This window comes from Schistocerca piceifrons, chromosome 7, assembly GCF_021461385.2.
Source record: "Schistocerca piceifrons isolate TAMUIC-IGC-003096 chromosome 7, iqSchPice1.1, whole genome shotgun sequence".
Taxonomy (NCBI): domain Eukaryota; kingdom Metazoa; phylum Arthropoda; class Insecta; order Orthoptera; family Acrididae; genus Schistocerca; species Schistocerca piceifrons.
The window spans coordinates 448,090,412-448,115,950 of NC_060144.1; the positions used below are offsets into that span (position 1 = coordinate 448,090,412).

Sequence of the window (25,539 nt, forward strand, 5' to 3'; positions counted from 1 at the left end):
ACTGATGTTCACATCCAAACCTCTCAGTCCAGCATATCTCCACTATTCTTGGATCAAGATGGAGGCTCTGGCAACTGTGTCTATGGTCAACAAAATTCATGTTTTCCTACATTGCACCAAATTTCAAATCATTACAGACCACAAGCCATTAGTTTCTTTATTTAATCTGCCCACCCAGATCCTCAGCAAGGCAGCCCACAGACTGCAGCAGTGGGCCTTGTTCCTCTTCACACACAACTATGACATTCATTTTCACTCCAGTGTGTGCCATGCCCACACAGATCCTTTATTCTGGCCTGGACTCCAACTTTGGAGCTCATTTATTTTCATTTGGATATCTCTTCCTATCAAACAGTATATGGGTATCTGATCACTAGTACCCGAGTTGCTACAGCAATAGCGTCTGACCCCACCCTCAAGAGGGTAACCTGCCTCCTCCAGCAGGATTGGTTTTCTCATCACCCAGGCAGCGCTTCCAATCCACTTTGTGTCTACTTTGTCTTGTGTTATTGTCTCTCAGTCTTAGACAGGGTTCACCCCCTCTCCACAGGTGAAACAGCTCCCATGGTGGTTATTCCCAGGAGTTTGCAGCAGGAGATCTTACAGTTGTTACACGACAGTCACTGCAGCGTTTCCTGCACCAGAGCCTTGGCTTGCAGACATATGTACTGTCCTGGCATTGAACAGAAGCTGGAGCATTTGGTTGCTGCATGTCCCCCATGTACTAGCCAACAGGCAACTCCCAAGGCTTCGTTTTCCCCCTGGCCTCCAACAACGCAGCCCTGGGAAAGCATCCATGAGGATTTTGTGGGTCCATTTCTAAATGTGTTTTGGCTGCTTGTCATTGATGCATTTTTGTATTTTCTGTACATGGTCTGTTGCTTCTTGGCCACCATTGACTTAACTACGCAGGCTCTCTTTTTTTTTTTTTTTTTTTTTTTTTCTGAGGAAGGTTTCCCAGTTACTCGTTTCGTGATTTCTGCGTGTGGCTAGGCATTTGCCATATTTGCTCCCCTCCCTTTTACCCCCAATCTAATGGGGAAGCCTAGCACATGGTTCACACCTTTGAGACCTAAATGAAAAATATCTGCTGAACTTCACCACCAGTTTTTTCTGATGGCCTACTAGATGACTCCTATTGATTCCTGTAGCCCTGCTCAGCTTCTCCATGGGTGCAGCTGAGGATGCTGCTCCACCTCCTCAGTCTGGGATCTCACTCATTGTACCAAGTTTTCCACTGGGCATAGCAGTCTGGTTCCATGGTTTTGGTAGGCATCCCCACTGGTTATGGCAGTCATTGTATGTCAGAATGGTTGCCACATCTACTCCCTCTCGACTGGAGACTGGGATGTCCAGCACCATTGAAATCAGTTCAGAGTCCAGGTGGGCACCCACCCCCTATCCCGGCCTTACAACCATCTCTGCCAGTGCCCTGGTCGCTGGGAGCCATCTATTCACTAATGTTCCAGCCTTCTCTTTCACCTGCAATGGCACTTCTGTCTGATGGACCAACAACTTTGCAGCTTTCCGCACTAGCTCCAGTGCCCTCTAGATCGTGGACATGCCACTCGTTGGTTCAATGTCTCCTGCACAGCCTCAGCCTGTGACAGAGCTGACTCCACCTTCCACACCACTGTAGGATATCACCAGGGATCCAGGCTTGGACTCTCCGTCACCGGTCCTGTTGTCTCATGTTCCAATGGGAGGTCAGGGTGCTCCTCACACTGTCCAATTTTGCTCATATTCTAAGGTCTCCAGCAATGGGGAGTTGCTCACCACATTCACCTCCCAGTTCTCCATGGACATGGATGCCATCTCCACATCGCGATTGTTCACACCACAACCAGGGTATCAGTGATGCTCTGCCCCCAAGGCGAGATGGGTGCGGCGACTTACATAGATTCCACGCCTGATATCTGGGCATGCATTTATAAGGTGCACATTTTACCTTTTCAGAAACTTAAAACGTCAAAATTTATCTGTACAGGTATTTAAAATTTTTTTGTACCAAAATGTTCTTATCTTAAAATGTAATTTTTTCCAAATTCAGTACCATAGTTTTGTAACCTTCATTTTTCTGTTCATGGAAATGTATACATTCATTTAAATAACAAAAATAATCTATTTTTGAAAATATAATGTAATTGACAAGGTAAAAAGTCTACTCATCAGGCAAAAGCTCAGACTTGTCTAGTCTCATGATTTTCATACAAATTTTTCTGATTTTTCTGATCTTTTACCTTGCTTTTCTTCCCTTGTTCTATGTTTTTCCACCCTTTGATTTTCTTTTCTGTTGCTCACATCATCTCTAACATTCCAAAACCTCTTTTCTTGCCATGATGAATCCCTTCTCATATTACATCTATTCCTTTCAAAAACATCCTTTGCACTATCAAAACTAAGGTCCTACATTCTGTTTCTTGAAACCTGCTTGTCCCTGTGAGTTACTCCCGAAGGCCTAACACTGAATGTCCAGTTTCTGGATGTAATCTTACTCTACACCTGCCTCTTTTATAGTTGCAAATACAGCAATCTCTTGAATTTATTTGAATAATTTGTAGCTTATATGCCTCATCTACCAATTTACACTCCACCAGACTTCTCTCCTTCTACAAAATACTGCAGTTATCTGCCCCTCATGTTGATGGTATCATCTGCCAACCTAATTTCAAACTGCAACAACATACAAACCATACAAACTTCACCTCAAAAAGCTACCTCACCTCCTCCTAAACTATTTCAGCAATAGTGCTCCCCTTCCTGTTCCTATGCAGCTCCTTAAACAGCCACACCATTAACCACCATCCACCTCTTACAAACTGAGCTTGCCCAACCTCCTTAACACACTCCAGCCTTCACTATTGTCTCCCAGATCATGATAATTCATGATCACAAGAACCAGTCACAACAGTGCTGTTCTCAACATCTCACTTAAAGCACTCCCTCATCCTGAATTATTTATATTAGCCAAGGGTCTCAGATTCAGTCCTAAACCTGCATTTATTCATGCTGCTTTGGTGAATGACCTACTTTTCTTCACATGTAATGCCAACTGGAAATATCACTTATAAACCCAATCCCAAAACCATTCCAACAGGAAACCTGACATTGAACCAAGTCTTGTATAGTTTCAACCACAATTCCAACTTGATCCACCACAGCTACCTAAATATAATCTCTTACAAGCTTTCTGAGAATTCCTCACATCCCGTACTACTTCACAACCATTCATCAGGTACCTACAACATGACTCTAACCTGTCCTCTGCAGAACTCCAGGCTCTTCTTCCCCCAAAAGCTGATGGCTCCATCATTATCTACCCCACAAACAAGGGATCTGCCACTGTGGTATTTGTCTGACATCCATATGTATAGTGTTCTCCTGCTCCCCTGCTGCTGCTTGGTGAGTAGATTTTTTTTCTTCCAATTGCACTAAATAACAAGCTAGTTTGTTGATTACTCAAATTTGAAGGCTGTACTTTCTCCAAACATTCTTGTGTATTTTGGAATCCCTGTGCACATCAAATTGCTCTCCCATAAAAAAGTACCAATATTCTGACATTTGCTAGTTATATAACCTTTAGTTAAACAAAACCACTTCTTTACCTATTGCATCTTTATGTCCTATAAGGTTGGGAGGATGATTACAATGTGTACAAAAACAAATCTACTGTGTCTTATCTTTCCAGTCTTCCACCAACTCCCAAAGTCCCACCATCCAGCCACAGAGGAGCATTCCCCTCATAATTCAGTACCACCCAGGACTGGAGCAACTGAATTACATTCTCTGCCAAAGTTTCTACTACTTCTCATTGTGCCCCGAAATGAGAAATGTCCTGCCCACCATCCTTCCCACCCCTCCCACAGTGGTATTCTGTGGTCCACTGAACCTACACAATGTACTCTTTCATCCCCACACAACCTCTGCTCCCAACCCCTTACCTCATGGATCATATCCCTGTAACAGACCTAGATGCAAGACCTGTCCCATACATCCTCCCACCACCACCTCCTCCAGTCCGGTCACTAACATCATCTATCCCATCAAAGGCAGGGTTACCTGTGAAACCAGTCATATGATCTACACGTTAAGCTGTGATCACTGTGCTGCATTCTATGTGGGCATTACAACCAACAAGCTGTCTGTCCACATGCATGGCCACCGACAAGCTGTGGCCAAGAAACATGTGGACAACCCGGTTGCTGAACACGCTGCCAAATATGACATTCTTCATTTCAATGACTGCTTCACAGCCTGTGCCATATGGATCCTTCCCACCAATACCAGCTTTTCTGAATCACGCAGGTGGGAACTTTCCCTGCAATATATTCTACGTTCCCATAATCCTCCTGGCCTCAACCTTCATTAGTCATTGTTCTCACCAATCCAGCCTCCCTGTTCCCATTCCAGCACTATACAGCCCTCATTCCACCATCACACCCAGTCTTTTTACTTCTCTCTTCTTCCACTGCCCACCCCCCCCCCCCCCTCACTCCCCACCTTTCCCCTGCCCTCCATCTAACCTCCCATCTGCCCTACCCTCTTTCCACCTCGTCCCTACATGCACCCCACTAGCACTGCACTGTCCACCACCCCTACCCTCCTATCCCTCCCCCTCTCTGCCCCAGCTTCTTCCTTACCCCTATCCCATTGCCACTCCCATCATGCACTGGTGCTATTGCTCGCAGTGTGGTTACAGTTGCCTGAGACTGCAGTCATGTGTGAGTGTGTGTGTGTGTGTGTGTGTGTGTGTGTGTGTGTGTGTGTGTGTGTCATCTATTTTTGACAAATGCCTTTTACAGGCCGAAAGCTCTATTTGTGATAGTCTTCTTGTTGTGCCTATCTGCGACTCAGCATCTCTATTTGCTGAGTGGCAACTTTCCTTTCCACAATATAGTATACAATGTTTGTCTTACCTCTTATTTTACATGCCACTCCCTGTAACTGTTTATGCTTGCAATAGGAATTGTTAATTTTCAGTCTATTAGGAGCTACAAAATAACACAATTTCTTTTTAGTATAGCTCCTCCACCAGTTCCTATTAGATCACCTAATTATCCATTAGCAATTCTGGCATTAAAGTCCCCTGCTATGTTGATGCAGTCACTTCAATTAGCTTGATGTAATGTGTTTTAAATCTTCAAAGTCACTGAGATCTTCGACCAACTCATTCTGCTATAACTGCTTCCCTACTGACAATGACATCTTATTTTTTACTGGCATGTCTACATCTTGTGACATCTAGAGGTCAACTCTACATTACATCAGATTGTCAGGGTACTTTTGATCATACAGTGTGTAACCAATCAATCCCTAACTCTGTGTAGAATCAAATTCCCATGTTTAAAACAGCTTCAAATGTCTGATTACTTTACAGGTGAGTTAATGTATATTAAGCATGTAAGTGAGAAAAGGTTAGAAAAGATCTGAAATTACACGTAAAACTTATTGGAAATCACTAAGTACTCTTATGCTCAAATACTGCACGAATACAGGCCGAGTATTCTTGTGTGCCATGAGTTATACTTCTGACAATGAACAGAATTAAGGATGACAGATCAAAGCCCATTTCTCAATGGTGTTATTTGCTTTAATAAGTTGTCAAACATGTTAAGAACATGCAAGGGAAATGATTTCAACAAAATAATTGTAAATGGAAAGCTTATTGTTATAAGATATTGCTTCTGTTATGAATCAGTTTGAAATAGAATGAAATGAACTGAATGTAATAAATATGTAAAGCAGATATAATAGAAAATCCAGGATGGAATGTAACAATACCAGAGAAGGAAAGCTGCTACTCACCATATAGCAGAGATGCTGAGTGCAATTGTGTGAACCTTTTTGTTGTGCCTATCGCATCTCAGCATCTCCGCTATACGGTGAGTAGCAACTTTCCTTCTCTGGTATTGTTAAAGCAGATATAAGTTGCATAAAATGTTTTATGTGTAATATACATACAAAGTGCAATTCTAAATATTACTAACGCATCTGACATTTTCAAAATTATCGGTCTGACAACACCATGGAGAAAATGTGCAATATTTTAAACTTCTTAAATTAATTTATAATGTTGGGGGCTTATTCTAAATGTATGCAATTATATGTGTAATTAAGTGTACCATTAACTATGTATTAACATAATTATATTTAAGATATGAAGCCTATTCCATCATATAGATGGGCAGTGGAAAGTAAGATGAATAAAAATGAACAAGTCAACAAATCCTATGAAAGAATCTTAATTTTCCTCAAGTCTTGCTACCACTGCCAAGCATAATTTAAGGGCTGTCTTTCAAGCACCTTTACATTCTCTATGGCCTAACTTATCGTCATCTAATAATTATTTTGTGCAACTTCCCCCAATGATATTAGTAATTCTGACAGAATTTTATTTATCAATTTTCCCTAGTGTTACGGCAAAATTTCATTAGGTCAGACTAATAATTGATTCCCATCCTTCAAATCAACATCCTTTTTATCTTCTATCACATTAACAGAATTCCTACCCCTCATAGAGACACTCTTTTCATTTATTTGATCTTTCCTCTGCATTTAACAGTGCAATTTCTTTGGCAGTCTAATAATGACATCTGCTTTCAAATTCAATGGAAGCTAGTTTGGCTTTTATACATCTGAATTTGTCCTTGTGATGACCATTTCTGTTTATATTTTTTCACATCTCTTTCCTGTAGCCAGTTCACTTTAGTTTATTCACACCTTCTATCAATTTCATTTCTAAGTGATACATACTCCTACACTCCTTTCTTACCTTGAAATCTGTATAATTCTTTATTTTACTTATGAACTACTTTCTCTGATATCTGCAACTTCACCTGCATCTCCCCCCATTCTCATAACAAGTAGATTCTTTTTTACTTGGGATCTGAGAGACCTGCCCATTCCTTCCCAACCTACTTCAGGATAGCATTATCAGTTGTCACAGATACTATAATTTTCTTTACTTTTTTATCTGTATGTTGGCAGAACTTGGAATTTCACCACTGGAAGGTAATTGAGGAAGCAACAGCTTTCTTTAGTGTAATGATTTTCCCTCTAATTTGACTGGTTAAATTGGCCTGGTTAATACAAATAGTATTACAAATGTAGTGACAGTTTATATTTAATTCAGTGTACAGTTATTGATTCTCTTTTGTTAATACAAACTTTGACTCATTCTTGAAGATAGTTCTTTCTGATGGGGGTCTGTGGAATACAATGAATGAATCAATCACTGAATATAAGAACATTGAATAAATACTTTTCTCATCTCAGCTGTAGTGTCCCACAACACTGGCACAAAACACAACCATTTTTAGAGAGGAACAAAATTAAAAATGACAGATAAGAGCCCTTATATTAATGGTTTGATTTGGTTTTAAAAATGACCAAAATATTCAAGAACACGTCAGTGGACTGATTTTAACAGTAAATTAAAAGCTCTGGGGAAATGTTTATAGTGTATTCATTCAATCAATTCTAAGATACCACTTGTTATATGAGAGTAGTGTATCAGTCATAAAATAATAAATGTGTAAAATATATTCAAGATTCAGCTATTATGGTACGTAACATATTTTGTAAATATAATTTTTGTCATACAGTTGTGTTTGAGGTTTGCAAAAGCCATCACTGTTCTGGCTTCATGCAAATAAAATGTAAATTAATTAATTAATTAACATTGAGGCCACGGAGTGAAAATATGTAAAATATGCTAGCTATTGCATCTGTAGGTCAGCACCACAAGAGAAATATTTAAGTGTAAAGCAGATATAACTGACCATGGTGGTTAACTTATTCACATGGTAGTGCTAGCTCAATATGCTATCCATCTGCATGCCTAGGAATTACACATGGAGTTTTTATTAGTGTGTGCTCACTGATCCCTATTTCTTGTAACTATAAGACATTTTGTTTTGTTTTTAACTGCCAAATACAAGTTTTTAAATGATTAAAGAAAAATCTCATATAAAGATGTGAAACAAATACTAACAAAGGGATAGAGGGGCTGGCCAGTACTTACCTCAGCTCAGTACAGCCGATAGATACACAAAACAAAACAGAAAATTTACATTCCTAGCTTTCGGAACTTTGTTCCTTCATTGGGGAGGAGAGAGGGGAAAAAAAGGAAGAAGGGAAAGTGGATTCAGTTGCTCACAACCCAGGTTATGAAGCAACAGGGAAAGGTAGACAGGGATGGTAGCAAGGATGGAGGCATGGTTGTCAGAGGGAAGCCAAAGATATTCTACTGTTAAGTACTGTGCCAGCTTCAAACCAAAGAGGATGCATACAGAAGTAAAGAGGTATATAGTGTAAAGATAAACACAACTATGTAGGATGAAAAGATGTGTGAATGGCTAAAGAGGAGAGGGAAAAAGGAGAAGGCTGAAGAGTAAATGGGAGTGAGGTTGGTTAACGTAGGTTCAGTCCAGGGGGATGGCAGGATGAAAGGATGTGTTGGAGTGCAAGTTCCCATCTCTGCAGTTTGGAGGGACTGCTGTTGGGTGGGAGAAGCCAAAAGGCACGTACGTTGTAGCAGGTTCCTAAGTCCCTAGAATTATGCTGGATGGCATGCTCTGCTACTGGGTATTGGACATCTCCTAGGCAGACAGTTCGTCTGTGCCCATTCATGCACTCAGCCAGTTTAGTTGTCATCATACCGATGTAAAAGGCTGTGCAGTGCAGGCATGTCAGCTGATAAATGACATGTGTTGTTTCACATGTGGCCCTGCCTTGAATTGTGTACGTTTTACCAGTAGTGGGGCTGGAGTAGTTGGTTGCAGGTGCTGAAAAAACTATCCACAGCGCTAGCAAACCACCCCTTGCAGACATTTCAGGAATTCCTCACATCCAGTGTTGCCTCCCAGTCCTTCTTGAAGAACATCCCGACAACCCCCAAGATCACCCCAGCTGAATCCCGTGCCATTAAGGAGCTGAAAACAGACCGCTCTATTGTCATCCTCCCGGCGGATAAAGGCTCCACAACTGTGGTACTTGACCATGTGGAGTATGTGGCAGAAGGACTGCATCAACTCTCCGACACCTCAACCTGCAAAGCTGTTACCCAGAATACCATTCCCTCCATCCAAACTGAGCTGCACAAAATCCTAAAAATTCAAGGTCCCTCACAAGGCCTCACAATGGCTTCCATAGACCTACTCACTCCACCTGAGCCACGTACCCCTACCTTTTACCTATTACCCAAAATCCACAAAGAGAACCATCCTGGCCGTCCCATTGTGGCAGGCTTCAAAGCCCCAACAGAACGTATCTCAGCTCTGGTAGACCAACACCTCCAACCTATCACCCGCAGACTCCCATCCTACATCAAAGACACAAACCACTTCCTAGAATGCCTCAAATCCATTCCCACTCCTCTCCCACCTGAAACCTTTCTTGTCACCATAGATGCTACATCCCTTTACACAAACATCCCACATACCCATGGTCTCTCTGCCCTTGAGCACTACCTCTCCCAACGCCCACCCGAAGATCTTCCAAAAACCTCGTTCCTTATCACACTTACCAACTTCATCCTCACCCATAATTACTTCACTTTTGAAGGCCAGACCTACAAACAAATCAGGGGAATGGCCATGGGAACCAGGATGGCTCTGTCCTATGCCAACCTCTTCATGGCCCGCATGGAGGGAGCTTTCCTGAAGACCCAACAGCTGCTTCCCCTGGCCTGGTATAGGTTTACAGATGACATCTTTGTGGTCTGGACTCATGGTGAAGAAACACTCCTTAATTTCCTCCATAACCTCAACTCCTTTTCGAACCTGAATTTCACCTGGTCCTTTTCCAAAACCCAAGCCACCTTCCTTGATGTTGACCTTCATCTTGTTGAAGCTCACATCCACACCTCTGTCCACATCAAACCCACAAACAAACAACAGTACCTTCACTTTGATAGCTGCCATCCATTCCACATCAAACGCTCCCTTCCCTACAGCCTAGGTATTCATGGCAAACGTATCTGCTCCAGTACGAATCCCTCAACAATTACACCAATAATCTGACCAGTGCTTTCCTCTCCCGCAACTATCCTGCAGACCTTGTCCACAAACAGATCTCCCGAGCAATACATTCCTCCCTGTCCAACAACAATTTTCCTACCCCCAGACCACACAGAAGCATCCCCCTTGTCACCCAATATTATCCTGGCCTCAAATACATCAACAAATTACTCTGCCAGGGATATGGCTTTCTCAAGTCAAGCCCTGAAATGAGATCATCCCTTGACAATATTCTCCCCACACCACCCAGAGTTGCCTTTCGTCACCCCCCTAACCTCCGTAACACCCTTGTCAAACCCTACAATATTCCAAGACCACCTTCTCTACCCAGCGGTTCCTACCCCTGTAACCGACCCTGCTGCAAAACCTGCCCCATTCATCCCCCCACAACCAACTACTCCAGCCCCGCTACTGGTAAAACATGCACAATTCAAGGCAGGGCCACATGTGAAACAACACATGTCATTTATCAGCTGACATGCCTGCACTGCACAGCCTTTTACATTGGTATGACGACAACTAAACTGGCTGAGCGCATGAACGGGCAAAGACGAACTGTCCGCATAGGAGATATCCAATACTCAGTAGCAGAGCATGCCATCCAGCATAATTCTAGGGACCTAGGAACCTGCTACAACGTACATGCCATTTGGCTTCTCCCACCCAACAACAGTCCCTCCAAACTGCAGAGATGGGAACTTGCACTCCAACACATCCTTTCATCCTGCCATCCCCCTGGACTGAACCTACGTTAACCAACCTCACTCCCATTTACTCTTCAGTCTTCTCCTTTTTCCCTCTCTTCTTTAACCATTCACACATCTTTTCATCCTACATAGTTGTATTTATCTTTACACTATATACCTCTTTACTTCTGTATGCATCCTCTTTGGTTTGAAGCTGGCACAGTACTTAACAGTAGAATATCTTTGGCTTCCCTCTGACAACCATGCCTCCATCCTTGCTACCATCCCTGTCTACCTTTCCCTGTTGCTTCTTAACCTGGGTTGTGAGCAACTGAATCCACTTTCCCTTCCTCACTTTTTTCCCCTCTCTCCTCCCTGATTAAGGAACAAAGTTCCAAAAGCTAGGAATGTAAATTTGACTGAGAGTGTAATTTTATTACCTCTCGTCATGCCCTGAAATGAGAAATGTCCCGCCCGCTATCCTTCCCACCCCTCCTACCATGGTATTCTGCCCTCCACCGAACCTACACAATATACTCATCCACCCTTACACAACCCCTGCTCCCAGTCCCTTAGCCCACGGCTCATACCCCTGTAATAGACCTAGATTCAAGACCTGTCCCATACATCCTCCTACCACCACCTACTCCAGTCCGGTCACCAACATCAGCTATCATCAAAGGCAGGGCTACCTGTGAAACCAGTCATGTGATTTACAAGCTAAGCTGCAACCACTGTGCTGCATTCTATGTAGGCATGACAGCCAACAAGTTGACTGTCCGCATGAACGGCCAACAACGAACTGTGGCCAAAAAACAAGTGGACCACCCTGTTGCTGAACATGCCAAACACGATATCCCTCATCTCAATAACTGCTTCACAGCCTGTGCCATATGGATCCTTCCCACCAACACCAGCTTTTCTGAATTGTGCAGGTGGGAGCTTTCCCTGCAATACATCCTATGTTCCCGTAACCCTCCTGGCCTCAATCTTCATCAGTCACTGTTCTCAACCATCCAGCCCCCTCCCTGTTCCCATTCCAGCACTACACAGCCGTCATTTCACCGCCACACCCAGTATTTTCAGTCTTTTCATTTCTTTTTATTTCTCTGCTTTCTGCTACTTACCCCCCCCCCCCCTCCCCCCTCTGCACCTTCTCTCCTACCCTCTGTCTGAACTGCAACACTTCACTGTCTGCCACTCCCACCATACTATCCCTCCCCCTCCCTGCCCCAGCCTCCTCCTTACCCCCACCCAGTTACCATTCCCATCATGCACTCGTGCTGCTGTTCACAGTGTGGTTTCAGTTCTCTGAGACTGCATACGTGTGTGTAAGTTGCATTTGCGTGATTGTGTGTGTGCGTATGTGTATGTGTGTCTACTGCTGACAAAGGCCTTAATGGCCGAAAGCTATAATTGTGTGAATCTTTTTGTGTGCATATCATGACTCAGCATCTCCGCTATATGGTGAATAGCAACTTTCCTTCTCTTACAGAAGGTAAGATGGATTGAAGGCAATAGGGAGTGGATGGAAGAAGACGCCAGCTGATTGATGACTAAGATCAACAGAAAATATTGACAACTGGAGGAAGAAGCTGATGATAGAGTTGAATAAAAAAGAAAATCGTAACATGAAGAAGAGATTAAGCCTCCTAACACTGATGATAATGAGAATTTCTTTTTAAAGAAATTGAAAATTTGTCATTTCACATTTGTTTTTGTTTTCAAATAAAGTTTAGTTTCTGGTACTGCAATTTCAAGAGTCAGCAGTACAATACATTAAATTTAAATACAGACAAATTTAAATTAAGAAAATATTTGCAGTGAAAATAATTTTGTAAACCAACGGAGATCTAATGATGAAGTTTGAAAGGACCCTCACATGCTACTCACGGCTGGGTGGGCTGGTAGAGACCAGGAAGCCGTCGGATGAGAACAGTAGCAAATGGCAGTGCTACTGACACAAAAATAACCAGTCCCAGCAGCAGTTCACCAATTTTGTGCCAGTAGTACAGTGGTATCAGTATAATGAGTGCACAAACAAATAGTTGCATGTCAGCAGACAAATACCATGATTGTAACATACACTGAAAAAAATAGACAAAACCATTTTTCAGACACAGTAAGAGCCAGTAACATTAAACTGTTATATTAAACTTAATGTTTATTAACTATTGCATTTTGTAATAACTGTACATATACAGTGAAACAGCAGCATTACAACTTCACAATTAGAATTTTCAATGTTTGTTTCTGTTTTTTTTTAGACATTCTATGATAAGTCTTCCTACTGTTGTCATGGTTTCTAAAATAAGGATTATGTATTGCTTATATATTTCGTTTCCCCCCCCCCATGAACCATGGACCTTGCCGTTGGTGGGGAGGCTTGCGTGCCTCAGCGATACAGATAGCCGTACCGTAGGTGCCACCACAACGGAGGGGTATCTGTTGAGAGGCCAGACAAACATGTGGTTCCTGAAGAGGGGCAGCAGCCTTTTCAGTAGTTGCAAGGGCAACAGTCTGGATGATTGACTGATCTGGCCTTGTAACAATAACCAAAACGGCCTTGCTGTGCTGGTACTGCGAACGGCTGAAAGCAAGGGGAAACTACAGCCGTAATTTTTCCCGAGGGCATGCAGCTTTACTGTATGATTACATGATGATGGCGTCCTCTTGGGTAAAATATTATGGAGGTAAAATAGTCCCCCATTCGGATCTCCGGGCGGGGACTACTCAAGAGGATGTCGTTATCAGGAGAAAGAAAACTGGCGTTCTACAGATCGGAGCGTGGAATGTCAGATCCCTTAATCGGGCAGGTAGGTTAGAAAATTTAAAAAGGGAAATGGATAGGTTGAAGTTAGATATAGTGGTAATTAGTGAAGTTCGGTGGCAGGAGGAACAAGACTTCTGGTCAGGTGACTACAGGGTTATAAACACAAAATCAAATAGGGGTAATGCAGGAGTAGGTTTAATAATGAATAGGAAAATAGGAATGCAGGTAAGCTACTACAAACAGCATAGTGAACTCATTATTGTGGCCAAGATAGATATGAAGCCCACACCTACTACAGTAGTACAAGTTTATATGCCAACTAGCTCTGCAGATGACGAAGAAATTGAAGAAATGTATGATGAAATAAAAGAAATTATTCAGATTGTGAAGGGAGACGAAAATTTAAAAGTCATGGGTGACTGGAATTCGAGTGTAGGAAAAGGGAGAGAAGGGAACATAGTAGGTGAATATGGATTGGGGGACAGAAATGAAAGAGGAAGCCGCCTGGTAGAATTTTGCACAGAGCACAACATAATCATAACTAACACTTGGTTTAAGAATCATGAAAGAAGATTGTATACATGGAAGAACCCTGGAGATACTAAAAGGTATCAGGTAGATTATATAATGGTAAGACAGAGATTTAGGAACCAGGTTTTAAATTGTAAGACATTTCCAGGGGCAGATGTGGACTCTGACCACAATCTATTGGTTATGACCCGTAGATTAAAACTGAAGAAACTGCAAAAAGGTGGGAATTTAAGGAGATGGGACCTGGATAAACTAAAAGAACCAGAGGTTGTACAGAGATTCAGGGAGAGCATAAGGGGGCAATTGACAGGAATGGGGGAAATAAATACAGTAGAAGAAGAATGGGTAGCTTTGAGGGATGAAGTAGTGAAGGCAGCAGAGGATCAAGTAGGTAAAAAGACGAGGGCTAGTAGAAATCCTTGGGTAACAGAAGAAATATTGAATTTAATTGATGAAAGGAGAAAATATAAAAATGCAGTAAGTGAAACAGGCAAAAAGGAATACAAACGTCTCAAAAATGAGATCGACAGGAAGTGCAAAATGGCTAAGCAGGGATGGCTAGAGGACAAATGTAAGGATGTAGAGGCCTATCTCACTAGGGGTAAGATAGATACCGCCTACAGGAAAATTAAAGAGACCTTTGGAGATAAGAGAACGACTTGTATGAATATCAAGAGCTCAGATGGAAACCCAGTTCTAAGCAAAGAAGGGAAAGCAGAAAGGTGGAAGGAGTATATAGAGGGTCTATACAAGGGCGATGTCCTTGAGGACAATATTATGGAAATGGAAGAGGATGTAGATGAAGATGAAATGGGAGATACGATACTGCGTGAAGAGTTTGACAGAGCACTGAAAGACCTGAGTTGAAACAAGGCCCCCGGAGTAGACAATATTCCATTGGAACTACTGACGGCCGTGGGAGAGCCAGTCCTGACAAAACTCTACCATCTGGTGAGCAAGATGTATGAAACAGGGGAAATACCCTCAGACTTCAAGAAGAATATAATAATTCCAATCCCAAAGAAAGCAGGTGTTGACAGAGGTGAAAATTACCGAACTATCAGCTTAATAAGTCACAGCTGCAAAATACTAACACGAATTCTTTACAGACAAATGGAAAAACTAGTAGAAGCCAACCTTGGGGAAGATCAGTTTGGATTCCGTAGAAACACTGGAACACGTGAGGCAATACTGACCTTACGACTTATCTTAGAAGAAAGATTAAGGAAAGGCAAACCTATGTTTCTAGCATTTGTAGACTTAGAGAAAGCTTTTGACAATGTTGACTAGAATACTCTCTTTCAAATTCTAAAGGTAGCAGGGGTAAAATACAGGGAGCAAAAGGCTATTTACAATTTGTACAGAAACCAGATAGCAGTTATAAGAGTCGAGGGACATGAAAGGGAAGCAGTGGTTGGGAAGGGAGTAAGACAGGGTTGTAGCCTCTCCCCGATGTTGTTCAATCTGTATATTGAGCAAGCAGTAAAGGAAACAAAAGAAAAATTCAGAGTAGGTATTAAAATTCATGGAGAAGAAATAAAAACTTTGAGGTTCGCCGATGACATTGTAATTCTGTCAGAGACAGCAAAGGACTTGGAAGAGCAGTTGAATGGAATGGACAGTGTCTTGAAAGGAGGATATAAGATGAACATCAACAAAAGCAAAACAAGGATAATGGAATGTAGTATAATTAAGTCGGGTGATGCTGAGGGAATTAGATTAGGAAATGAGGTACTTAAAGTAGTAAAGGAGTTTTGCTATTTGGGGAGCAAAATAACTGATGATGGTCGAAGTAGAGAGGATATAAAATGTAGGCTGGCAATGGCAAGGAAAGCGTTTCTGAAGAAGAGAAATTTGTTAACATCCAGTATTGATTTTAGTGTCAGGAAGTCATTTCTGAAAGTATTCGTATGGAGTGTAGCCATGTATGGAAGTGAAACATGGACGATAAATAGTTTGGACAAGAAGAGAATAGAAGCTTTCGAAATGTGGTGCTACAGAAGAATGCAGAAGATTAGATGGGTAGATCACATAACTAATGAGGAAGTATTGAATAGGGTTGGGGAGAAGAGAAGTTTGTGGCACAACTTGACCAGAAGAAGGGATCGGTTGGTAGGACATGTTCTGAGGCATCAAGGGATCACCAATTTAGTATTGGAGGGCAGCGTGGAGGGTAAAAATCGTAGAGGGAGACCAAGAGATGAATACACTAAGCAGATTCAGAAGGATGTAGGTTGCAGTAGGTACTGGGAGATGAAAAAGCTTGCACAGGATAGAGTAGCATGGAGAGCTGCATCAAACCAGTCTCAGGACTGAAGACCACAACAACAACAACATATTTCGGTTCAGTTATTTATTCACCTAATTTACTTATTAGCATAATGTACTTTTTAGCTACACAATACAAAGGGTGTATCAAAAAGAATCATTTGATTTTTAAAAATCGTAAATATTATGTTATTTGAGATATGTGCATGAACAATATACTCTTGGAAAGAGCGAACCCTCGAGTTTTACATGGTTCCTGCTAGGTAGCAGCAGTGTGCACCCTCTTCAGTTCTAGTAAAAGTTGTGTTGGGACAAATGAATGTGTTTTGTGTCTTACATTTTGTGCAGTGCAGTCAGTAATAACTTTTCAACATGACTTTCATACTAAGTATGGTGTGGATACTTCTACAGCAAAGAGCATTAGACAATGGCATGAACAACTCTGAGAAACAGGTTGTTTGTGTAAAGGCAAATCGCCAGGCTGTCCCCAAGTGTCTGACACAGTCGTTGAATGCATTGCCATTGTTCCACAAGGAGTCCACAGAAATCTGCCCTGCAGCTCTACAGCTCAGCCAATGTCCATCTGGCATGTATTGCATCGACATTTACACATGAAATCAAACAAAATTCAGCTATTGCAAGCTCTTCATGAAGGTGACAAACAACAATGTGTGGATTTATGTAATTTCATCCTCGGCAAGATGGAAGATGACAGTTTTCTTCCACGCTTTGTGTTTAGTGACAAGGCAACATTCCATTTAAATGGAAAGGTGAACTGCCATAATGTGAGAATATGGGGTACGGAACAACCACATGAAGTTGTACAACATGTGTTTTGTGCAGTTTCACAGAAAAATGTGTATGGTCCATTTTTCTTTGCCAAGAACATTGTTACAGGAAGCACAAATTTCAATATGCTTGAGAACTTTCTTTTCCCACAGTTGGAGACTTATTCAAACAACTGCATTTATCAATAGGATGGGGGCACTGCCACACTAGCATCTGGAAGTGTGGGAACTTTTAAATCAAAGGGTTACTGAACAATGGATCAGCCTTACATTACTGGCCTCCAAGGTCACTGGACCTGACTGTATGTGATTATTTCTTGCTGGGGTTTATAAAAGACTGTTTATGTGCCTCCATTACCAACAACAATGAATGAACTGAGACATCGCATAACAGCGGCTGTGGAAGCTGTAACTCAAGACATGCTCGCTGCAGTGTGGGAACAATTTGAATACCACACTGAAATGTGCCATGCGTCTCAATGGGGGAATATTGAACACCCATGAAAACGTATAGAAAAAGCTTTTTGATTTTCCTGTTCATCAAAAAACATAATTCATTGTATGTGTTTATTAGTTTCAGAAATATAGACATGCCAATGATTCTTTTTGATACACCCTCTATTATGTTTGAAACAAACACACATAGGAACAGAAACTCAGACAGCTGCATCAGACTGATCCATTACACACATCACACACATGTTAAAATCCAATCTTGTGTGTGTGTGTGTGTTCTTGTGTGTGTGTGTGTGTGTGTGTGTGTGGGTGTGTGTGTGTGTGGGTGTGGGTGTGTGTGTGGGTGTGTGTATGTGTGTGTGTGTGTGTGTGTGTGTGTGTGTGTGTGGTAATATTGGTACTGATGAAAGTGAAAGAGAAACAGTTGAAGGAGAACAACAGTACATTCATAGCATTTGTAGATCTGGAGAAAGCATTTGACAATGTCAACTACACTGTATTATTTAGTACTTTCCAACAATCAGGAATCAGCTTTAGAGACAGAAGACTTATATATAACACCTACATATGTGAAATCAGAGCAGTTCACCGTGCTAATAAAGAAGATAAGCTAGCATTCAAAAGAGGGTATGGTGTGGTTACTCCCTATCCCTACACTAATTTAATCTGTTCACACAGAAGGCAATCAAGAGGGTGAGAGAGGAAGCGAACATAGGAGTAACAATTCATGAAGATAAAGTAGGCATGCTGAGATCTGCCAATGATGTAGCACTAATTACAGAAAGTGAAGTAGCCCTGCAAAAGAATCCTGAACATACTGGATAGAATAATGGAGGAGGAATTCCATATGACAATAAGCACACATAAAACAAAAGCTCTAGGCTGCCACAGAAACAATGAAAGCAAGACACTGGTAATGTTGAAAAATGAAATGACCGAGGAGTGAATGGGATTAATTACCTGGGAAGTAAGATCACAAGTGATGGAAGAAGCTACAAGGAGGTAGTATACAGAATTGCCCAGGCTAAGAATGCTTGTAATAAGAAGAAAAACATATTCACTACAAAGAATATAAGCCTTGACATGAGGAAACAAATGTTGAAAATCTTTTTGAAGAGCATTGCAACATACAGCATTAAAGCTTTGACAATACAAGTGAGAGAGGAGAAGAGGTTCATTGAGTTTGAAACACTGTGCTACAGAAAAATGATGAAAATCAGCTGGAGAGAAATGATCATAAAGGAGGAAGTTTTCATTTGAGCAAGGGAGGTAAGATGCTTCATGAAACATCTAAAAACTAGAAGGGCTCAGCTGATAAGCCGTGTAGTTTGATGTGATGGTCTACTGAACAGAAAAATTGAGGGGGCAGTAGAAGGTAGAAATTACAGACAAAGACCCAGACTTGATAATATTAAACAAATAATGGAGGATATAAATTGTTCCTCACACAGTGAGCTGAAATGGAAGATAGACAAGCAAGAAGAAGTAGGAGCTGCTGCCAACCAGCCTCACAGTTGCTGAGTGGAGACAAAGAGCTGACTGTATCTATGACATATAAAGTAGGGCAAACATGAAATACATCTTACCTTAATAGCATAGGCCTATCATTGTGCTGCATACAGTGACACAGCAAAGCAAGAAAGTTCCACTTTGTGGTGCTTACATCACAATAGGCTACAAAATTCCTCATCTGCTCTGAATTCCAAAGTGAATTTCCTTCAAAGTAACCAGAGTAATTAAGAAAATTAATTTGTGATTAGAGGAAAATTCTTGTCCATATTTTCATTGCCAAATGAAGAACGAGAAACAGACAAATGGGACATCAATTATTGGTGGCATATGAGGTAGTCCACTGGTTTAAAAATGACTTAAAGATGATGTATAGGGAAAATCCGTCATCATTTACACAAACCACTAACCTACGGCAGACTCAATATGCAACCCTTCAAAAGACTCCTGCTCTTAACACTTCCATCACCAAGGCTATAGAGGGTGGCCCATTGATCGTGACTGGGTCAAATATCTCATGAAATAAGCATCAAACGTAAAAACTACAAAGAACAAAACTTGTCTAGCTTGAAGGAGGAAACCAGATGGCGCTATGGTTGGCCTGCTAGATGGCGCTCCCATAGGTAAAATGGATATCAACTGCATTTTTTAAAATAGGAACCCCCATTTTAATTGCATATTCATGTAGTATGTATAGAAATATGAATGTTTTAGTTGGACCACTTTTTTCTCTTTGTCATAGATGACACTGTAATAGTCACAAACATATAGCTCACAATTTTAGATGAACAGCTGGTAACAGGTAGGTTTTCTTAAATTAAAATACAGAACGTAGGTACGTTTGAACATTTTATTTCGGTTGTTCCAATGTGTTACATGTACCTTTGTGAACTTATCATTTCTGAGAACGCATGATGTCAACAATGCGATTACCTGTAAATACCTCATTAATGCAATAAATGCTCAAAATGATGTCCGTCAACCTCAATGCATTTGGCAATAGGTGTAACAACATTCCTCTCAATAGCGAGTAGTTCGCCTTCCGTAATGTTCGCACATGCATTGACAATGCGCTGATGCATGTTGTCAGGTGTTGTCAGTGGATCATGATAGCAAATATCCTTCAACTTTCCCCACAGAAAGAAATCTGGGGATGTCAGATCTGGTGAAAGTGCGGGCCATGGTATGATGCTTCGACGACCAATCCACCTGTCATGAAATATGCTATTCAATACCGCTTCAACTGCATGCGAGCTATGTGCCAGACATCCAACATTTTGGAAGTACATTGCCATTCTGTCATGCAGTGAAACATCTTGTAGTAACATTGGTAGAACATTACGTAGGAAATCAGCATACATTGCACCATTTATATTGCCATCGATAAAATGGGGGCCAATTATCTTTCCTCCCCTAATGTCACACCATACGTTAACCCACCAAGGTCGCTAATGTTCCACTTGTCGCAGCCATCGTGGATTTTCTGTTGCCCAATAGTGCATATTATGCTGGTTTACGTTACCGCTGTTAGTGAATGACGCTTCGTCGCTAAATAGAACACATGCAAAAAATCTGTCATTGTCCCGTAATTTCTCTTGTGCCCAGTGGCAGAACTGTACACGACATTCAAAGTCATCGCCATGCAATTCCCGGTGCATAGAAATATGGTACGGGTGCAATCAATGTTGATGTACCATTCTCAGCACTGAAGTTTTTGAGATTCCCGATTCTCACGCAGTTTGTCTGTTACTGATGTGAGGATTAGCCGTGACAGCAGCTAAAATACCTACTTGGGCATCATCATTTGTTGCAGGTCGTGGTTGACATTTCACATGTGTCTGAATATTTCCTGTGGGGAAAATTTTCCCCACGTGGAATGTTTCCTTCTATTATATTGAATATTTCCTGTTTCTTAAATAACTTAACTATCCATTGAGTGGTCCAGACACTTGGGTGTCATCATCCAGTATACTGAGCAGCATATGTGGCACACGCCCGTTGGGCATTTTTATCACAATAGCCATACATCAACATGATATCGACCTTTTCTGCAATTGGTAAACAGTCCATTTTAACACGGGTAATGTATTACGAGGCAAATACCGTCTGCACTGGCGGAATGTTACGTGATACCACGTACTTATACGTTTGTGACTATTTGTGACTATTACAGCACCATCAATCACAAAGCGAAGAAAGTGGTCCAACTAAAACATTCATATTTCTTTACATACTACACGAATATGTAATAAAAAATGGAGGTTCCTATTTAAAAAATGCTGTTGATATCTGTTTGACCTATGGCAGTGCCATCTAACGGGCCAACCATAGCGCCATCTGGTTTCCCCCTTGAAGCTAGTTGACTTTCGTTCTTTGTGATTTTTTCGTGTATATTTTGTGAGATATTTGGCCCAGTCACTATAAATGGACCACCCTGTATAGTTCAGTTCACAAATGATGTCAGACGTTTCTATGGAGTGGACAACATTGTCACAAACTATATATTGGGAGTGAATGCTCTCTCCACAAAGGTTGACTATGAGTTTATGACATATTGGCAGAGATGCAGTTCCAAGACTGGCAAGGATTATGGACCTCCTTCAAGATCCTACAACCAACTTATGTAAAGAATCCAGCAAGCAAGTATCATGTGATGTTTCACAAAATGAAATTTGACCTCTCATGCCCACATCAATGGGGAAGATCACATATGCCCATTGAGATGACTCATCACAGACTGGTCCACATGGTCTACTGCTGAAAAGGATGCCAGGACTGGACATGTATGTGCATGGCTTGCAATGCTGCAAAGTGTGTGATCATGCACAGCCACTCCTCAGTCATTTCAAGATTTCAAAAGATCGATTTCAATATGTCCACCTTGACCTGGTAGGACCTCTTCCCAAGTCTGAAGGCTATCGACACATACTCTCTGTCTTTGACAGTGTGATGAATTGGGTGGAAGCCATTTTCCTCAGAGACACGGCAGAGATGACAGCAACAGCATCTGTCAATACATGGATATCATGTTTTAACTACCCGATCTTTATAATCACTGACCAAGGATGATAGTTTAATCAGACATATTTAACGAACTATGTAATCTCTGTCGTGTACAGTATTATTGCACAGCATCTGCCATTCACAAAGCAACAGCCTCATGAAATGATGGTATAGTGTACTTAAGGCTATCCATATGTGTCATAGCTGTTGTTGGATGAAAGCATTACCTTGGGTGCTATTAGATGTATGCACCTCCTGCTACAAGCACCACCAATAGAGACCTCAGGATTCTCTGCCCTCATCACATAAGTCAAACAACACACCACACAGCTCAGAATAATGTCTCCACAGCTGCACAGTTCTCAGAAAATTTTTGTCCATTAGGCACTAGCAGAATGAGACAATGCCATGCTCCATGCTGACACTATCTGCCCGGCACTATGACTGCTATAAACTAGCCCTATGGTCATCAGACAAGATAGTGACACTTTCAACGTATTGCCTCAGGGTAAGTGTACCACTGTGATGGTCAATTGATTAAAACCAGCTTTATGTTACCCATACTTACAATGTACAAACCACTCTGACCAATGCGGTTCCTCAGGACCCTTTACAGCTCAATGACATGTCACCCAGCTCAAACAGTGACAACACCTTCAAGTTCGAACTAGATGAGCAGCACTTACTGCCAGACAACATTCAGGTCAACCTAACCAGTTTCCTTGTGGTTGAGGGATGGCATGAGGGACATTAAATTGAGAACAGATTTATCATGCAGCATTTCTCTCATATTAATTATACACAGTTTATGTTCCTAAGACATATTGAGCCTCACCTTTATTTACGATAAAGATGTAGGCTGAAGCAGTGAATTAAAATTTGTACCAGTGCCGGGATTCTAACCCAAGGCTGCTGCTTATTAGGCAGATGCAATATCCGTTGCACCACACTGTCAATTGTGGTGTCAGATTGCCAATGTGGTGCAATGGATATCACATCTGCCTAGTAAGCAGGACACATGGGTTCAAATCATGGCACTAGTGCAAATTTAATTTATTGTTTAAGTCTACGTCATCATCAAAGATTTCTCTCAGAGTTGTGAAACCCTGAGCAATGTGGACACAGCTGCAATCACACTATGAATATCACCTGAGGACTTCCTCATCATGGCCCCCAGGACTTCACAGTGGCCTGTGACCAATCCTGCAGATTCTGACTTCAACACCCCTGCCACATTGCCAGGCCCATTTTCTAGGCCCGCACCATTGATGATCATCATCGATCAACCTCATTATGGCTAACATTGCTGATCTCCATATCACCTCAATGAATACCATCTATAAGCCATGGATCTGGATCATCATCAGCATGCCCTTCCCCTGTGTTCAGCAAGAAATGGTCCAACTGTGCCCTCTCTGCAGCCAGCCATGGCGTGGTTGGTTATGCGCACAGGTATGAAGATCAGTGTTGCTTCCCACCTCCCCCCCCCCCCCCCCCCACATGCTCTGCACTCACATTAAACAATTTATGAAAAAAAACATTCTGGTCAACAATGCAAGGAAGTATGGGGATATGGGGACACTATCTGTGAAAATGGCTGCTGCAGAGAAAAAGCACTCTGATTAGTGACAGTGGCCTATGTGGAACCTCTGAGGAACTATCAGTGTGCTTCATGCCTGCTGTGAACTAAGTCGACACATTCAGCCTGTATTAGTTATGGAATAAAGTGCACATTAAAGGTAACTGTGTTGTTACTACATGCTACATTATCCCATCACGTGGTAAGTACTGTTAACGCAATAGTACCTGAATCCACCTTGTGTGATGTTCCCAGGTTACCTGGCTGTCTAAGTGAAGACATAAATATATCTACTCTTTTTAGTTATGCCCTACTGAAAATTCCTCTCTGTCTCGCTGTTAGAGCAAAATTAATTCAAGCTGGTTTCCCTAGGTAGGCTGAAAGGGTAAGATATACACTCCTGGAAATTGAAATAAGAACACCGTGAATTCATTGTCCCAGGAAGGGGAAACTTTATTGACACATTCCTGGGGTCAGATACATCGAATGATCACACTGACAGAACCACAGGCACATAGACACAGGCAACAGAGCATGCACAATGTCGGCACTAGTACAGTGTATATCCACCTTTCGCAGCAATGCAGGCTGCTATTCTCCCATGGAGACGATCGTAGAGGTGCTGGATGTAGTCCTGTGGAACAGCTTGCCATGCCATTTCCACCTGGCGCCTCAGTTGGACCAGCGTTCGTGCTGGACGTGCAGACCGCGTGAGACGACGCTTCATCCAGTCCCAAACATGCTCAATGGGGGACAGATCCGGAGACCTTGCTGGCCAGGGTAGTTGACTTACACCTTCTAGAACACGTTGGGTGGCACGGGATACATGCGGACGTGCATTGTCCTGTTGGAACAGCAAGTTCCCTTGCCGGTCTAGGAATGGTAGAACGATGGGTTCGATGACGGTTTGGATGTACCGTGCACTATTCAGTGTCCCCTCGACGATCACCAGTGGTTTACGGCCAGTGTAGGAGATCGCTCCCCACACCATGATGCCGGGTGTTGGCCCTGTGTGCCTCGGTCATATGCAGTCCTGATTGTGGCGCTCACCTGCACGGCGCCAAACATGCATACGACCATCATTGGCACCAAGGCAGAAGCAACTCTCATCGCTGAAGACGACACGTCTCCATTCGTCCCTCCATTCACGCCTGTCGCGACACCACTGGAGGCGGGCTGCACGATGTTGGGGCGTGAGCGGAAGACGGCCTAACGCTGTGCGGGACCGTAGCCCAGCTTCATGGAGACGGTTGCGAATGGTCCTCACCGATACCCCAGGAGCAACAGTGTCCCTAATTTGCTGGGAAGTGGCGGTGCGGTCCCCTACGGCACTGCGTAGGATCCTACGGTCTTGGCGTGCATCCGTGCGTCGCTGCGGTCCGGTCCCAGGTCGACGGGCACGTGCACCTTCCGCCGACCACTGGCGACAACATCGATGTACTGTGGAGACCTCACGCCCCACGTGTTGAGCAATTCGGCGGTACGTCCACCCGGCCTCCCGCATGCCCACTATACGCCCTCGCTCAAAGTCCGTCAACTGCACATACGGTTCACGTCCACGCTGTCGCGGCATGCTACCAGTGTTAAAGACTGCGATGGACCTCCGTATGCCACGGCAAACTGGCTGACACTGACGGCGGCGGTGCACAAATGCTGCGCAGCTAGCGCCATTCGACGGCCAACACCGCGGTTCCTGGTGTGTCCGCTGTGCCGTGCGTGTGATCATTGCTTGTACAGCCCTCTCGCAGTGTCCGGAGCAAGTATGGTGGGTCTGACACACCGGTGTCAATATGTTCTTTTTTCCATTTCCAGGAGTGTACATTAGTTGAGGCCTTGGAAAGGTGGTGACTGGTATTGGTAACATTAATAACAATAACGGTGTGCAGGGTATAGATCGAGCACAGCCCTCACAGCAGTTTTCAGTGTT

General features: G+C 42.6%; 1 protein-coding gene across 1 annotated transcript in view; it reads right to left on the reverse strand.

The window, feature by feature from the left end:
* Positions 1-25,539, reverse strand: part of LOC124709004 (O-acyltransferase like protein-like) — a 192,130-nt gene that overhangs the window by 50,604 nt on the left and 115,987 nt on the right. The window contains exon 12 of the mRNA XM_047240637.1: positions 12,599-12,792. Within this exon, the coding sequence (XP_047096593.1) occupies positions 12,599-12,792 (194 nt within the window). The remainder of the gene's footprint in view (positions 1-12,598; positions 12,793-25,539) is intronic.